The 18,080-nt window shown below is 35.6% G+C and overlaps 1 protein-coding gene across 9 annotated transcripts in view; it reads right to left on the minus strand.

Moving 5' to 3' along the window:
* FRY (FRY microtubule binding protein) overlaps positions 1–18,080 on the minus strand; it is a 476,275-nt gene that overhangs the window by 6,668 nt on the left and 451,527 nt on the right. For 7 of the 9 annotated variants that reach the window (XM_084878512.1, XM_084878510.1, XM_084878508.1 and 4 more), the window contains 3 exons: positions 5,606–5,623; positions 3,699–3,809; positions 1,671–1,873 (listed from right to left, as the gene is read on the minus strand). In XM_084878512.1, the coding sequence (XP_084734638.1) occupies positions 1,671–1,873; positions 3,699–3,809; positions 5,606–5,623 (332 nt within the window). The remainder of the gene's footprint in view (positions 1–1,670; positions 1,874–3,698; positions 3,810–5,605; positions 5,624–18,080) is intronic. The other 2 variants (XM_084878505.1, XM_084878507.1) reach the window with 1 other exon arrangement.

Below are 18,080 nucleotides of genomic sequence, written 5' to 3' on the forward strand. Positions count from 1 at the left end.
TTTCTCTATTTCTTCTCCTTCTAGAATGCCTATAATGTGAATGTTTGTGAGCTCGATTTTGTCTCAGAGGCTCTTTAAATTATCTACACTTTAGAAAATTCTGTTTTATTTTCTGCTGTTCTGATTAATTTCCACTAGTCTGTGTTCTGGGTCACTGATACATTCTTCTGTATGTTAATCTGATGTTGATTCCTTCTAATGTATTTATCACTTCAAATATTGTATTTTTCAGCTCTCGTTGGACCTTTATTATACTTTCTCTTTGTTGTAGTTTTAAGTTCCTATATCCTACTCTGAAGTTTGGTGAGTATCCTTAGAACTATATCTTTGAATTCTTCATTAAGCAAATGACTTATCTCCAACTCCTTAGGGTTTTTTCTTATTCCTTCATTTGAGAGGTATTCTTCTGTTTTTATTTTTTCATCTTGTTTGATGTTTTATTTGTATAAATTTGACAAAATATATATCTCTCTCCCATTCTTGAAAAAGTGGCTTTGTGTAGAAGTGACCTATGTGTAAACTCTTAGTGTACTGTAGGGGTGTCGAACTCAATCAGAGAAGGGGCCAAAATCTAAAATCCAGCCTAAATCGTGGGCCGAATGGTTTACTGAACAGTCATAAACTGACAATGTCATAAACTGACAGTGGAGTGCAGTGATGACAGCGCGGTGCGGGCCACATTGCAAGGCCTGGCGGGCTGGATTTGGCCCGTGGGCCTTGTGTTTGACATATGTGGTGTACTGGGTTAATTTGGAAGGCTAGCTGGAGTTGAACTGGTGCCTATGGCATTGGGCTACCAAGCTGAAGCATCTGCAAGGAAGAAGATCAGGTGTGTATAGTAGTACTCACAGGCACCTCCAATCCTGGAGAAATTCCTACAGTTCCTAGAGAACTCCTGTGGTTCCCTAGCCTGCTCTCCATGACCTCTCTCATTTCTTGTACAGAAAGAAACCTCTGTGTTGGCTGTGTACCTGGTAGTTTTGGCAGGCAGGTTGGAACTGGGAGATATTTACTGGGGTATTAGCCTGTTAGACTAGATTGGATCCAGGCAGGGAGGCCAGGAATGTGGTGTGATGCCCTGTGGTTCCTGCTTGCTCCTGTTGTTCAGAGCTTAAATAGACTCTGGGCAGAGGGCTGGGCACACATTGCTGTAATCTCACCAACAGATCAAAGCACCTTGACAACTTCCATCTGCGCTATGAAGGTGGAGGAGACATAGACAATGTTGCTCACCAGCACTTCTGCTCTTGGATATTTCCTACAGATGCAAAGAGCTCCCCTAGCCTTCTCTATTTTGTCTTTCTCTCATTTGTGTTTAAAAGCTGTTCAACAGTCTTCAGCTGTCTCTCTATAGGTGTACATTTTAGTGTGCTTGTGGGAGTGGGTGATTTCAGCATCAAACTATGCCACTGCCAACTTGGATCTCTTATTGGGGTTTACTTTGAAGTGTGTCAACATTCTAGGGATGACAAATGGCCAGAAGCAACATCAATACTTTTAACATATAAATTCTGAAATCTGATGTTTCTGCCATGGTAATAGCAGAGATATGAGAAGAAGGTATGTAAAATATCCAGATACTCCTTCTGTAGTGATCTAGTTACTAACCATGACAAAGTAATTATTAGGCATGCATTTTCTTTAACCATATCTGAAGGAAATAGAATTACCTGCATTCCCTGATTTGATGTAATGCCTTGCCAAGTTCATTGTTCTTCAGGCAGTCCAGCATGGACTGGATGGCTGCTTCGGTAGACGTGAAGGTTGGTTCAGACCACACACCCTCTATATAAAGAGGGTCAGCTGCAATGGCTGCAGTGGCCTCCTTCAGATTTTTCTTTAAGTCACTCAGTTCCCTGGACATATTTAGCAGCTGTTAAAAAATTATTTTTACTGTAGTTAGTTCAAGGATGGATTTTACATCCCCCAAAGAAAACAATTAATTATATGTGGTGTAGTTAAGCACAAGCTTAATATCATAGTAAACTAAAATAGGACAAATGAAACTTTATAACAAGGTATGTATTTATGTGTCTACATCTGGGAAGTTCTTCTTATAGAAAAGATTAAGATTTCCTTTAAAGTGTTGTCTATTTAAGTAGAAGGGCATATTCAGAAGTAAAATGCACACCAGAACAGGCTTGGGAATTGGGTAAAGCTGGGTTCAAATGCCAGTTCTACAATGTATGGTGGGACCACGGTCAAGTAAATGCATTTTTATGCAGCTTTTTCTTTTTCTCACCTGTAGGACTGAGATAGTGTGTATAAAATAATTAGTAAGTTTTGCATAAAATGCTCAATAAATTTATCAACATAGACTATGAAAAATGAAATTTTCTTACTATTGTTATGCTATGGAAAGAGACTAAAGACATACTTTTAAGGAAGAGAAGGAAGAATCTCAATGTAATAATTCTCATGTTACAGAGGTAAAAGATTTTCCCTCAAAATTACTGAAACTCAAAAGATTCAGTGTTAAAAAGTAAAGCATACAAGAGAACCTACAAAACTTAGCACTCCTAAACCTAGCATTCCTAAAACTTAGCACTCTTAAGATGTATTGTGGAAGACAACTGTTTTGGAATTTAATCTCAAGAGAAATTTTAAAAATTGATATGAATTTAAAGGTTTCCCCCCCCCCTGCTTTGTAATGCAAGTTGATGATTCTTGTTTTCTCTGTAGAGTTGATTTACCTTCCCAGCTCCCTCATTTTACAAGCAATAGAACCAAAGCTCTCAGACTGTTTCCACACAGATGCTTGTTAATTATAAATACTTACTCCAGAGTTAGGTTTAAAATGTTCTGAGGTGATGATTTTAAATAAGATGTTAGAGTGCCTTATGTACATACATTTTAAAGTTTTAAAGTGAACTTCTTTTTAATTATTTTAAATCTATGCAAGTTTTAAATATTGCATGTGCTTGTACAGTATTTAAAACTTACCTAAATTTAAAATAATTAAGGAGAAATTCACAAAATTTAAAACAATTATCTAATGTAGACACACACATAATTCACTTTTCTATGTAACACATAATTTACTTCTCTAAAGTAGAACTTTAATTGCCTTTTGAATATGGAAAAAGACATGTAAGTTGCATTGTATGTCTTCTCTTTTTTGATCCAAGATGGATTCTAAGGATCCTGTTAATACTTGCTGGAAGAATAAGAAGAGTAAACCTACAATATTTTTACAACATGGCAAATAACATATCAATTGCCTTCTCTTTTATCTAATAATTTGTAATTCAGTAGAGGAAAACTGGTTTGTGAAGAGCTCTTCATAAATAAAGCTGTCTGATTTATGCCTCCCTTGAAATTAGCATGTGAAAGTATATTAAAAAAACTATACCATCCTTTTCCTTTTTCCCAAATGAGTGATAAATATGGTGCTCCAACCTCATCAATATACTCTTGGTTGGATGTTTCCTGAACTCTTGGCTTTTCACTGATGACTACAACATCTACATCTTCAGTTCAGATCTCTTCTCTGACCACCCATCTCTTCTATATTTTCGTATTAAACTGCCTGCAAGATGTTTTTAATCTTGGCTGGTCTAGTGGGCAGACTCAGTTATTGATTAGCAGGCAGAAGGCTTGACCCATTGGATGTACAATTGCCTCAGTCTCCAGGGAGAACAAAAGGAAAGGAAAGATTTTCATGGCAGCGCTCAGGGTTGGGAGGTGTGTGGGCTCACCTCTGGCATGGAACTGACTTCGTGCACCTGGCCGATGAGCTTACAGTAGGACTGAAAAAGCAGCAGCAGCTGGAAGTGTAGCTTATATAACCTCTGACATAGTTCCAATTGCTAGAGAGAGAATTGGCATGGGGAGAAATTAGTTATTAAGGACAATTTTTGTACAAGTGAAATCTTGGTGGAGACAAATAAAAAAAAAAAATTAAGGATCCATAACTAGCTGTTGTTATTCCCATTAAAACAGAACAAGTCCAGTCAGTAAATATCAGTGAGAAATTCACAATATAACATAGAATAGCTCCTGGAGGATGAGTAATTAGAGAGGAGTAGTAGCTATAAAGGGACTGAGTGAATCACCAGATTTCCATTATGTTTGCCAGTTACATGTCTACTAATTATAGTTGCAGCTGTCTTAAATTTTATAAGCTGAATATTATTTTTTTAAAAATAAAAAATTTGTGTTTTTTAAAAAGTATAGTTGAAAGGCAAAACATTAAGTCATTCTAAGTGTTAAATTTATAAATTCAGGTAGACTCTTGGGAAAGATTACTCCATGAAACAATTCTGGCTACATTTTGGGTGCAGACACTCATCCTGAAGTCTGTGTAAATAAAACAGTCATATGACCCTCTAAGGTGCTGCGTCAGCTTTAGTGACGATGCTTCTACTCAGTGCTCAATAAACAGTTGTTTAATTAAAGAAATAAAAAACAGCTAAAATGTGCTTACAAAAGGAGAAATTACAAAAACATTCAAAACTTATTGTGAAAAGAACATTATAAAGTACTAATACAAAATGACCCTGTAAATACCTCTGGAATTTAAACTGTGTTCATTATGTGAGTTATGTATTCCATGAGGGGAAAATAAATCATGAGTAATTCCAACACCAACAATTATACTGCTCTTTGAGCTGTATCTGCTTATAACAGCTTCTAAATGCTGCCTATTTTATTCTAAGGATGGGTTATCTCATAGGTAGTGGATGGGATTCTATGAGGAAAAGAATAGCCTTCATTAGGTAGAATTTCATGGCTTAGCAGTCACTAGTGAAAGTGGTTAAGTATGTGGCTTAAACTACACTTCACTGTTCAGTTTTCAAATATGGTTCCTTGAGGATAAATAGGGCCTTGCTTTTGCGAATGGAGTAGAGAGACCTCAGCTCAGAATTGAGAGCTACTATGATGACTTAAAATTGTTCCCCCGAATCAGTTTAAGGAGAGGAATGACAATAATTTAAATTTTGGTTTGAAGAAGAATATTCTATTAACAGTATTATTAACAGACTTTGGATCCTACCATAATTTTATAAATTTACTAAAGCTCATTTTAAAGCATGGTGAATGAAGTTTTCTTTCTCCTCTCACCCTTTCTTTGGTCCTTAGGGGGATAAAATTCTACTTAGATTTACCTGATCTCTCATTGCTAGAAACCAGCCTAAGGTTAAAGAAGTAGCTACACTCACAGTTACTCCAAACTAGATCTTTGGTTGTTTCAGAAAAACGTTGTATTTTGAACTTTTCCTTATGGAAAATCTTTTAAAATCTGGTATAAAAATAACTACCAGAGATTCACAGAAAGATAAAAAACTATTGTTTAAAAATGTTACCTTCACAATATAGGGTGAAACCTAGCTATGAAATCTCTGACTTTCCAAGTGTCAGATAATGGTAGTTATTAACTCAGGATATTCCACTGATAGTATGAGAGTTCATAGCAACATAGGTTTCTACTTTTGGGCCGAAAGCAGCCCAGAACACTACTAACAAACCTGCATATCTCAATCTTCCAAATAATATAAAATGGAAGGAAAAAGGGGAAACATGCTAAGAGATATAGTAGTAACAGTAGAACCATGTTATGGGTCCATGCCTCAAATGGGCAGAGTATGAAAGAAAGTTAACTTACTGCCAGAGATTCCATTTGCTACACAGCAAGCATGGCACAGGAAACAGGAAAGGAAACAGAGTACAGGGTCAGTGTCTGCATGCAACGGAAAGCACGGCCCTCTTCCACCAGCAGAACCATCAGCAGTGTTAGCATTGCTTGCCCAGACTTGATAAATGGTTGCAATGTGGTACCCATTCGACATGCAGAGCGGCCCAGTTAAAAACAAGCTCTAGTGGGAAGCATGTTGTTGAAAAGGTAATTTGTAATCTTTCAGATTCTCTGGTTAGTTGGTTTAGATTTTGTCAGTCTGGAGACCAGAAGTTAAGACTTTTATTGCTTTATGATTTTAGTATCTAAATGTGAATAATATGTGAACATAGTAGAATTCTGAGGTCAATTGAGTAATGTGAATGAACTACAGCCCAAATAAATTATACCGTTACTGAATGTTAAGGAAGAGTCTTTCATATGTTTGGCTTCATACCTACTAAACTATGACTATCCAATTAACATAAAATATACTTAACAATCAAAGTGGAATTTTATTTAATGAGATTGCCTTCCATATTGAGAATATTTTATAATATTGCTAGATATAGTCATTTCAAAGGGCTAAACATTGTCTACATACTTCCTGAACAAGTGTGAGATATGACATGTAATTTTCTTACATTTTATTTTTTAATAATTTTTGTCAGTAGACGATTTCTAAAACTAATTTAGAACTTATGGTCAGAGTTATATAACTGGGCCATGTTCAACTATGGCTACTAATTTTTGGTATCACCATATCATAACCATATAATTGGTTTAAGGAAAGTTTGGGAATGCGGAAAGAGATAACTGTAACCTGACAAAATATTAGAAAAATCAGTTTGGTCATTGTTAATTATATGTCAATATATCTGGTTCTAGATTTTTCAAAATATTTAAGGACCTATTTGTTTCTAATTCTTGACCAAAAACCTCTTATTATAATGCGCTTTACAAAACATTCTCTGGGTTATCAGTTTAATGTATTGTGCTTAACATAAGGTATAGTGCACAAAAAATTAAGTCATCAAAGTATTTATTATTATCTTCAAACACAAAGCATTACCACTACCAATCTCCATCACAACCAGTCTTCCAAGCATCTCTTCTTGCTTCACCTGTTACATGGGTTTGGCACCTTGAAGGCTATTGTGTTATCTTTATTGAGTAGATTTTTGGGTCCTGGTCATAAATAGCTTTTAAATTTTGAAAGAAAAATACCTTTAATATTATGAAATAGATTATAAACTTGAGATATTTACTATTTTGGGAGAAAACTTTCTGCCTTAAAGTTTTTATAACCAAACCTTATCTACTGACATACAATGTCATTCTAGAAAGGAGTACAGGGCAAGAGTCTTAAGTACACAGAATTTCTACTATGAAGACTTTTAGAAAATGTCAAATATGAACAAAATGTTGAATATGCATTTTAATATGTAACTGCTTCTACCATAGAATAAACTATTGAGAAGTGTGAAATGAAGCAAGGACTAAGTAAATTACATGGTCTTTGTGAAGAAAATGCTCTATTTTTACTGTTTTCCAAAACAAAGTTGTAATGCAAGAAGATTATCACAACAGGTAAAGCAAAAATCTCTGTTAAGTAAAGGCAAATATAAAAAAAAAGTAAGGAGCCTTTTTGACTCCAGCTTAGTGCTAAGGAATTTCATCATCAATGTATTCCTTCCACTCAGTTTTTAGGGCACAAGACAGTGTTTCTTGGGAGATGGCCAACATGACGCATAACAGTTCTCAAGAGTCCTTCTTAAGCTTTCCTTTTTAGGTAAGCTAGACCAAGCTTTCTGATATTTATTATCTCAGAATCCTTTCTTAGGTCAGAGGCTGGGACCCAGTTTTCATTTAGAGCTCCAAAAAGCAAAAAATGCCTTTCTAGGCCATTTTACAGAAAATATTAAAAGTCTCCCACTCCCATGCTAATGTTTCCTTATAGCTAGGTTTTAAAAAGAACCCCTTTAGAAATTTTTATTATGAATGTTTCTAAGTGACTTAAAGTTCTTTTGAAAATACTGTAGTAATACCTAAATTTTTTTCATCAAGCACTGTTCCTGCACTGCTGATATTGTTGATCTATAAATTGGACTTAGAGGTTATGTTTTTCAAAATGAGAAAGATCAATAAGTCAAGATGTTAAGATCATAGATAGGGTGGTTTAAAAGCCCCAAATAATCTAATTATTATGCATTAACAGTAGCATAGGCATTCTTGTTTCTCTAGATTCTACTCTGAAATGAATTCTATGCTTATGGCATAGGTAAAATCTGAGAAGTTTTTGACAAGATAGAAAATGAGCCACAGTGTTCTATATCAGCTATTATTTTCACCATCTTTTGTCTCTGAAAGTCACTCATTAAAACTAAATAATAAAATTGAGATAACCTAGCCAATTGTAATACATGGATACATGTAATCTTTCAAGTATATATGAATAATATGTACTTACCTGCTGCTAAATTACATGGGTCTGGCATATTGATGACCAATGTATTATGTTTGATTTGTACTTTTTTGGACCTTGACCATGATTATCTTTCAAAACTTTGAAAAATAAATACCTTTAAGCTTATGGTACAGATTACACAACCTGAGTATTTACTATTTAAAAAAAAATATTTTATTGATATTTTACAGAGAGGAAGGGAGAGAGATAGAGAGTTAGAAACACCGATGAGAGAGAATCATCGATTAGCTCCCTCTTGCACACCCCCTACTGGGGATGTGCCCGCAACCAAGGTACATGCCCTTGACCGGAATCGAACCTGGGACCTTTCAGTCTGCAGACCGATGCTCTATCCACTGAGCCAAACCGGTCTCGGCAGTATTTACTATTTTTAAGGAAACATTGACTTTAGCATACATTTCCTTAGTATTGGAAATAGGATTTTTTACAGAATATAGACTATACCCAAAAGATGATGTTTAAAATATTACATTTTAACTGAATAAATGTCTTGTTTTGTTCAAGTTAACTTGTTGTTCAGTCTATATTGGAACAGAAGCTACAGGCTTTTTATTCAATGAATTGATTATGTAGGAATAGGAAATATATGATAGAGTATTAGTGTTCAAGAAGAACCTTATAATTGGGATGATGGTTTAAATATAAGATGAAATATAGTAGGGCTAAATGTCAAATATTGTTCTTAAGGCCAAACAGTCTCATGTTTAAGTAGTAGTCAGAAATATCTGTTGAATCTTGATTGTGTGAACTAAAATGTATAATGACTGAAGTGAAAAGAGCTCCTGCTCTCAGGGCCAGCTCTGCAAAACTTGGAGGTGAGCTATGTTAATTAGTTGTGGGGCTGAGGGTGTTGCCTGGAGAATCCAGAACTGAATTTTTTGCCCTGAGCAACATTCCTGTTAACTTAAATTACCTAGTAGTAGTCACTCCAGAATAAACTCCATAGGAGATGGACAGCTTAACAGGAACCCCCATACTTAAATAGAAGTGCATTTTTTAGTTGTGAAGAGATTTGTCTCCTTGATATGCTTAGGCTGAAAAATTACTGGTAAAGCTGTTTCTCCAATGAGTGTGACTCCTCTCATAAGAAATATGCTTTGTTTTATGTTCTGTTGAGTGTATGTAGTGCCTTATTCTAGAAGAATTAGTATTGTGATATCCAACAAGCCCATCATTTACTAATCATGCCTGTATTTTTTAAAAAGACTTCCCTTAAAAATACATCCTCAAGGAGGGTCCAAGATGGTGATATAGGAGGATGCTGAGTTTGTTCCCTTCTAAGAACACCTCAAATATACACCTATATTTAAAGTAATCCCTCCTGAGAGATAAGTGAAGGCCAACTGAACAGCTTCTGCATAATAAACAACAGAAAGATAGATATATAGATGATAGATAAATGATAGATGATAGATAGATGATAGATAGAAAGTTATGGTTCTGTAGAGCTCTCCAGGAGCTGAGAGTCGCTCCAGAACAGGAGAAACTGGTGAGCACCATTGTTCATGTCTCCCCTACACGTGGACAGAGGGCAGGAGCTCTCTAGGTTCTTTGGCTAAACTGCCAGGTTGCTGTTGCATGTCCCCTCCACCATTCCTGAAGCTACTTTGAGCATAAAGAGGGGAGCACCACCATAGCATGCACACATGGGGCCTCTGAGATTGATCCAGCAGGTAAAGTATGGTGCTGCTGCACAGAGAGAATGTAGAACTAGCAAAGCACTGAGGTGCCTACATGCAAGGCAGTCCAGTTAGAAGATAGTGGGCCACTCCTGCATGCACACATGGGGATGCACCATCCAGAGAAAATGAACTAGTGGGGTTCTTCTGCGAGTACACACCTGGCACCCCCACCCAGATCAGAAGGTTAAGGAAGTGTACACACACCAGGTCTCCATACGCTAACTCCCATTTGGCCAAGGACAGAACAACAGGGAGCCACTGCATATGTGCATATACCAGGCTGTCCTTCCAAGAAATCACTACCTCTGGACAGACCAGCCTACAAAACTAACTAACATAGTCTTCACAGAGGCCACTTTTTCAAGATTTGGAGAGATAATTATTTCACTTAACTCATAGAAACAAACACAGAAAGTGAAATAAAATAGGGAGACAGAAGAATAGGCCCCAATGGAAGGAACACAAAACCACAAAGAGAAAAATCTAATAAAAGGGGGATAAGTAATTTGTCTGATTAAAAAATCCAAAGAAATGGTCATAAGAATTCTTAACAAAATTCAGAGTAGAATAGAGGAACTCAGAGAGAGAGAGTTAAAAAAAGAGCTAATAAAATGAAGAAACAAGGAGAGATAAAGAATATAATAACTGAAATGAAAAATACATTAGAAGGACTTAACAGCAGAATAATCAACAGCGACTTTAAAGGCCATAAGGGAGTGGCAGGACAACTTCAAAGTGTTGAAAGAAAGAATGGAATAGTGACCTATAGCCAGAGTAGTAAATATCACCCAATAAGAACAAAAAAATTAAAAAAAAAAAAAATGAAAATAATGTAAGTGACATCTAGGACAGTATCAAATGCTCTAACATTTGCATTATAGGGATTACAGAGGGTGAAGAGAGAGAAAAAAGTGGAAAGTATATTTGAAGAAATAATGACTGAAAACTTTACTAATCTGGGGAAGGAAACAGATGTCCAATAAGTTCAGAGAGTTCCAAACAAGATAAACCCAAGATATATTGTAATTAAAATGGCAAAGGTTAAGGATAAAGAGACAATATTGAAGGAAGCATGATAAAAATGAGTTACATACAAAGGAATCCCATAAAGCTATCAGCTAGTTTTCAGCAGCAACTTTAAAGGCCACAGGGAGTTCCAAGACAAGCACAAACTAAAAGAGTTTACCATTCTTAAATTAATTTTAAAAGAAACATGAAAGGGTCTTCTTCATGCAGAATAGAAAAGGCCATAATCAGAAATAATAAAATATAGTATGGAAAGAAAACACCTCACTGGTAAAGACAAATATAATAAGCACAGTGAATCAGCTACTTAAGAAGCTTAAAAGAAGTTTAAAAGAAAATTTAGCACAACTAACTAGAACTAAAATAAAGGAGAGACAGATAAAAAAATATAAAACATGGCATCAAAAACAAATCATGAATGAGGGAGTAAAAATAAAGTGCTTTTAGAATGTATTTACATTTAAACAATTATCAGCTGAAAAGAGAATGCTATTGATATAGATGGATATATATGAACTTCATGGTAGCCACAAATGAAAAATCTACATAAAAATTAATACAAAGAATTCAATAGAAAGATACCCCAAGAAAACAAAGAAAACTAGCAAATCAAAAGGAAAGAGCCGGGACCGGTTTGGCTCAGTGGATAGAGCGTCGGCCTGCGGACTGAAAGGTCCCGGGTTCGATCGGTCAAGGGCATGTACCTTGGCTGCGGGCACATCCCCAGTGGGGGGTGTGCAAGAGGCAGCTGATCGATGATTCTCTCTCATCGATGTTTCTAACTCTCTATCCCTCTCTTTTCCTCTGTGAAAAATCAATAATATATATATATATATATATATATATATATATATATATATATATATATATATATATAAAGGAAAGAGATTAAGAGGAAAAAGATTAGCAGAAACAATTAACAAAATGTCAATAAGCATGTACCTAGTGATAATTATTTTAAATATAACTAGACTAACTACTTCAATCAAAATACATAGAGTAGAAAAGGTAGATCAGAGGCATGGTGGGGTAAGGGTGCATCATTTCCTCTCCCCCTGACATTTCAATAAAAGTTAACCATCTACAATACAACAAAGAAATCCCTGCTCAACACAGATGCTCACCTGAGAAACCTGTGCACTGAAACACCTAAAGGTGGGCATCGGGGAATAAATGGGGAAACAGGAAGGGAGGAAAGTGCAGACAGCCTGCAAATGCAGCCCTGCAGCCAGGAGCTTGCGACTCCTGGGAAGAAAGGAAGGGGGGAAAGCCAGTGGAAGCAGACACTTCCATCAGCTGGAAGGAATAGAGAGCTGTTGGTGGTGGTGGTGGGGCAGCTCAGCAGGGTGGGCAGCCCAGCAGGGGGGGCAAGTGGTAAAGGAGTGAACAGTATCTGAGTCAGCAGATGCGTGACAGAGCACTGGGCTCTGCTGCTCAGTGCCCTACTTTCAGGCTGTGTGGTGGTGTTTCAGACAAAGAAATGGAACCACAGAGCACGTTTGCTGCTTGGACTCCTGAAACCTGCCACCTATTGCCCTTGGAGTCAGGTCCAGGATCATATAATTTGTAAACCAAAAGCTATTGCAGTATAATTTCTGTTTCCCCTGTGACTGATCCCCAAAAGGGGTGCTTGGGGTGGGAGTCCACAGAGGTCAGGGGTCAACATTATGGTGACAGCAAAACAAACCACACCCACAGCAGCAGGACTTTACTCTTTTACTTAAGTTAAGAAGGTTCAAGATGGGGAGGCCTTAGAGGTAAAAACTTTCATTTCAGCACCATCTACTGGATTATGGTAGAAAGACCTCTTCAGAGATAAATGTGAAAACATAGGAGGATAGCAAATAACCACAATAATGAGGAGGACCAGAAAGAAAATGAAAAATCCCCAGAAAGCAGGCTGGAACACAGGGAAGTATGAGATATAAATAACAGAGATTTTTAGATTGCAGTTCTGAAAATGCTCAACAAGATGCAAGAAAATACTCACAGGCAATTCAGTGCACTCAGAAAATAAATCAATGAAAAAAAAAGAGTGTTTTACCAAGGAAATTATAATTTTAAAAAAGAACCAAACAGAAATCCTAAAAATGAGGCATGCAATTAAGGAGATTAAGAGTGAACTGCGGAACATAGAAAACAGAACCAACCAGTTAGAGGAAAGAACTAGTGATATTTAAGATAGGAATCAAGAAATGACAGAGAGAAGAAGAAAAAGGAAAGAGCTCTATGAGAACTGTTTGTCCATTAGAAAAAAAATTAGAATTATATGCATTGAGGAGGAGGAAGAGAGGGAGCATAGGATGGAGAATCTATTAAAACAAATAGTGGATGAGAACTTCCAAAATATATGGAAAGAACTAGATCCTTGAACCCAAAAAATAAACTGAACACCCAGTTACATCAATCCAAGAGGCCCTAACCAAGGCACTTGGTATTGAAGCTGTCAAACATTAATGACAAAGAAAAAATTCTCAAAACAGGTAAAAGAAGGAAGTAATCTACAAATGAAAACCCATCAGAATTTCATCAGTAGATACTCTATAAGACAGAAGAGAATTGAATTAAATATTAAAACATCTGAAAGAGAGAAATCACCAGTCACAAATAATATATCCAGCAAAATTATCCTTTAAATATGAAGGAGAAATAAAGACGTTTCCAGATATACAGAAGCTGAGGGATTTTTATCACCAGAAAACCTCCATTGCAGGAAATACTCAAGGGAGTTATTCTACTGTGTTTCCCCGAAAATAAGACATCCTCTGAAAATAAGACCTAGCGCATGGAAAGATAAGACATCCCCTGAAAATAAGACCTAGCGCAACTTTGGGAGAAAAAATTAATATAAGACACTGTCTTATTTTCGGGGAAACAGGGTACCTGAAACAAAGAGCACAAGGTAAGAACAACACTATAAGCAAGATCACCAAAAATCTTACAGCATAAATAGGGATAATTTGAAATACAAAAATATGAAAGGGGAAGGAGGAAAGGTCTGAACTGGCAAAGGAAGGTGAAGATCAGATGCACTTAAAAGGAAAAAAAACCTACAATACTAGTATATAGGCAACTTTATTTTTAAAAAACCTAATGGTAACCATACACAAAATCCCCAAACCAAGAACTATAGCTTAACAAAAGAGGAAACAGAGAAAAGAAGTATGGAATACCACCAAACAAAACCAAAAGACAGGAACATAATGGAAAAGAGCCAATGGAGGCACAGAGCTACCAGGAAACAAAAGATAAAGTGGCTACAGAAAATTCTCATACATCAATAATTACCCTAAATGTAAAGGGTCTGAATTCACAAAGAGGCACAGAGCAACAGAGGGGGGGAGGGGGGTGGGGGGAAAAGAACCCACTCCAAAAAATTAACCATATGCTGCATACAAGAGACATATCTAAGCTACAAAGACAAAGATAGATTCAGTTAAAGGTTGCAAAATGATACTCAAAACAAATAACATCTCCAAACAACATAGGTAACAAGAGACAAAGATGGATGCTTTATAATGATAAAAGGAACATATATAAAACAGCTACTCACAGAATTAAAGGGAGAAACAGATAAAAACAAAATCATAGTGGGAGACCTTAATACTCCATTAACCGCTCGAAACAGATCAACTGAATAGAAAATCAACAAAGAAATACTGGGCCAAATGAAACACTAGACCAAATGGATATAATTAACATTTACAGAACATTTCATCCCAGAACATCCGATCACACATTCTTCTCCAGGGCACATGGGATATTTTTCAAAGGTAAACCATATGTTGGGTCACAAACTAGTATCAACAAATTCAAGAACATTGAAATTATATCAAGCATATTCTCCAACTACATGCCTTAAAATTAGAAATGAACTGCCTAAAGGAAATAGAGAAACCCACAAATATGTGGAGATTAAACAACATACTACTAAAAAATGATTGGGTCAAAGAAGAAATAAAAGATGAGATCAAAAGATATACAGAGGCAAATGAGAATGACAATACAACGTATCAAAAACTGTAGGAATTAGGGAAAGCAGTAATAAGAGTGAAGTTTATATCATTACAAGTTTATCTCAAGAAGGAAGAGAAATTCAAGTAAACAACCTAGCATCACATTTTAAAGTACTAGAAAAAGAAGAACAAAAGCAACCCCAAATCATCAAAAGAAATAATAAAAAATTGGAGTAGAATTGAATGAAATAGAGGACAAAAAACCTACACAAAAAATTAAAACAAAGAACTGGTTCTTTGAAAAGATTAATAAAATTGACAACCCCCTGGCTACTCACTAAGGAAAAAAGGAAAAGACCCATGTAAATAAAATAAAAAATGAGAGAGAAGTCAACACAGACATCACAAAGGATCATACTAGAATATTATGAAAGACTATATGTCACCAAATTCAATAACCTAGAAGAAATGGATAAGCTCCTAGAAATATATAACCTTCCTAGACTAAATCGTGAAGAATCAGAATATCTAAATAGACTGATAACTCCCTAGCTGGTTTGGCTCAGTGGATAGAGCATTGATCTGCGGTCCGAAGGGTCCCAGGTCTGATTCCAGTCAAGGGAACATACCTTGGTTGCAGGCTCTTCCCCTGCTTGGGCCCTGGTCTGAACTTGTGCAAAAGGCAACCAATTAAGGTGTTTCTCTCACATTAATATTTCTCTCTGTTTTTCTCACTCTCTCTCAAAATCAATGGAAAAAATATCTTTGGGTGAGGATTAAACAAACAAACAAACAAACAAACAAACTGATCAGCAGTAAGGAAATTGAAACAACCATCAAAAACCTCCCCAAAAATAAAAGTCTAGGATTAGATGGCTTCACCAGTGAATTCTATCAAACATGAAAAGAAGTTTAAAACCTATCCTTCTCAAACTTTTCCAAAAAGTTGAAGAAGAGGTAATACTTCCTAATACATTTTATGAGGACAATATAACCCTGATACCAAAACCTGGCAAAGAAACACAAAGAAAGAAAAATGACACACCAATATCTCTGATGAATACATGCAGATATCCTTAATAAAATACTAGCAAATTGAATACAACAGTACATCCCAAAATAATACATCACAAACAAATGGGGTTCATTCCAGGGACAAAAGAATGGTTCAACATATGCAAATCAATCAATATAATACACCACATTAACAAAAGAAAGGACAAAAAACATATAGTCTTATCAATAGATACAGAAAAAAGCATTTGATAAAATACAACATTCATTTATGATTAAAACACTCCATAAAATAGAAATAGAAGAAAGCACCACAACATAATAAAAGCCATATTTGATAAACCACAGCTAATATCATACTCAATGGTGGAAAACTGGAAGTTTTTCCTCTAAGATCAGGAACAAGACCAGGAGGTCCACTCTCATCACTCTTATTCAACACAGTGCTGGAAGTCCTAGCCAGAGCAATAAGGCAAGAGAAAGAAATGAAAGGCATCCAAATAGGGAAGGAAGAAGTCAAACTGTCACTTTTTGTGGATGACATGATTCTGTATATAGAAAACCCTAAAGACTTCACCAAAAATAAACTATTTGAAAAATAAATACAGTCAAGTTGCAGGATACAAAATCAATACACAAAAATCCATTGCCTTCCTATATAACAACAAAACTTTAGAAAAAGAAATAAAAAAATACAATTAATTGCAACCAAAATAATAAAATACCTAGGAGTAGACTTAACAAAGAACATGAAAGATCTAATACTGAAAATTTCAAAGCACTATTAAAATAAAGTAATACACAACAAAATGGAAAAATATCCCATGTTCATGGATTGGAATAATCAACATAATAAAATGGCCTGATCCCTCCAAATGGCCTGATCCCTCCAAATGGCCCACCCTTCCCTGCAGGCCTGGTCATCCCCAACTGCCCTCCCCTACTGGCCTGATCGCCCACAACTGCCCTCCCCTGCTGGCTGTCTTGTGGCAGCCATCTTATGACCACATGGCGTCAGACATCTTGTGCGAGGACATGATGTTCAATTCACATATTACCTCTTTATTATATAGGATAGTATAAAGTTCTAGTGAAAGCAATCAGACTAGAAAAAGAAATAAAATACTTCCAAATTGGAAAGTAAGAAGTAAAACTATAATTTGCAGATGTCATAATACAATATATAGAGATCCCTAAAGATCCTACCAAAAATCTATTATAATTAATAAGTTAATTTAGTAATGTAGCAGGAAACACAATATTCAGAAATCAGTCACATTGTTATATGCCAATAATCAGAAAGGAAAATTAAGAAAACAACATCACTTACAACTGTATCAAAGAGATGAAATACCTATGAATAAATTTAACCAAGGTGGTGAAATACCTGTCCTCAGAAAATTATAAGACATTGAAGAAATAAATTGAAAAATATACAAATAAATGAAAACATATAGTGTGTTCACGAATAAAAAGAATTAACATCTTAAAATGTCCATACTACCAGAGCACTTTATATACTCAATGCAATCCCTATCAAAATATCAATGGGATTTTTCACAGAATTAAAACAAAGAATCCTAAAACTTATATATGGAACCAGAAAAGACCCTAAATAGGTAAAGCAATCCCAAGAAAAACAAAGTTAGAGGTATCATGCTACTTGATATTAAACTATACCACAGGCTATAGTAATAAAAATAGCATGGTATTGGCATAAAAACAAACACATGATCAATAGAACAGAACTGAAATAAATCCAGGCCAATATGATTAAACCTTGTTAAAGGAGGCATGAATGTGCAGTGGGGTAAAGACAGTCTGTTCAGTAAATGATGTTGGGAAAACTGAGAAACACATGTAAGAGAATGAAAGTAGACCACCTTCTCATACCATATCTAAGAATAAACTCAAAGTGGATTAAAGACTTGTATGTAAGACCCTAAACCCGAAAACTATGAGAGAAAAAAAAGACAGTAAACTTTTTGACATTGCTCTTATATTGTAATATTTTTTGATATGTCTTCTGAGGCAATGAAACAAAAAGAATGGGATGATATAAAAATAAAGAGATTTTGCACAGGAAAGGAAACCATCAACAAACGGAATGAATAAAGATATTCATCAATGACACATCTGACATGGGTTAATATCTAAGATATATAAGGAATTCATACAACTTAACACCAAAAGAACAATCAAATTAAAAAATGGGCAGAGGAACTGAATAGACATTTCTCCAAAGAAGACATTTAGATAGCCAACAGACATGTGAAATGCAAATTAAAACCAAAGTGAGA

Source organism: Pipistrellus hanaki, assembly GCF_964339955.1.
Source record: "Pipistrellus hanaki genome assembly, chromosome: 3".
NCBI classification, from domain to species: Eukaryota; Metazoa; Chordata; class Mammalia; order Chiroptera; family Vespertilionidae; genus Pipistrellus; species Pipistrellus hanaki.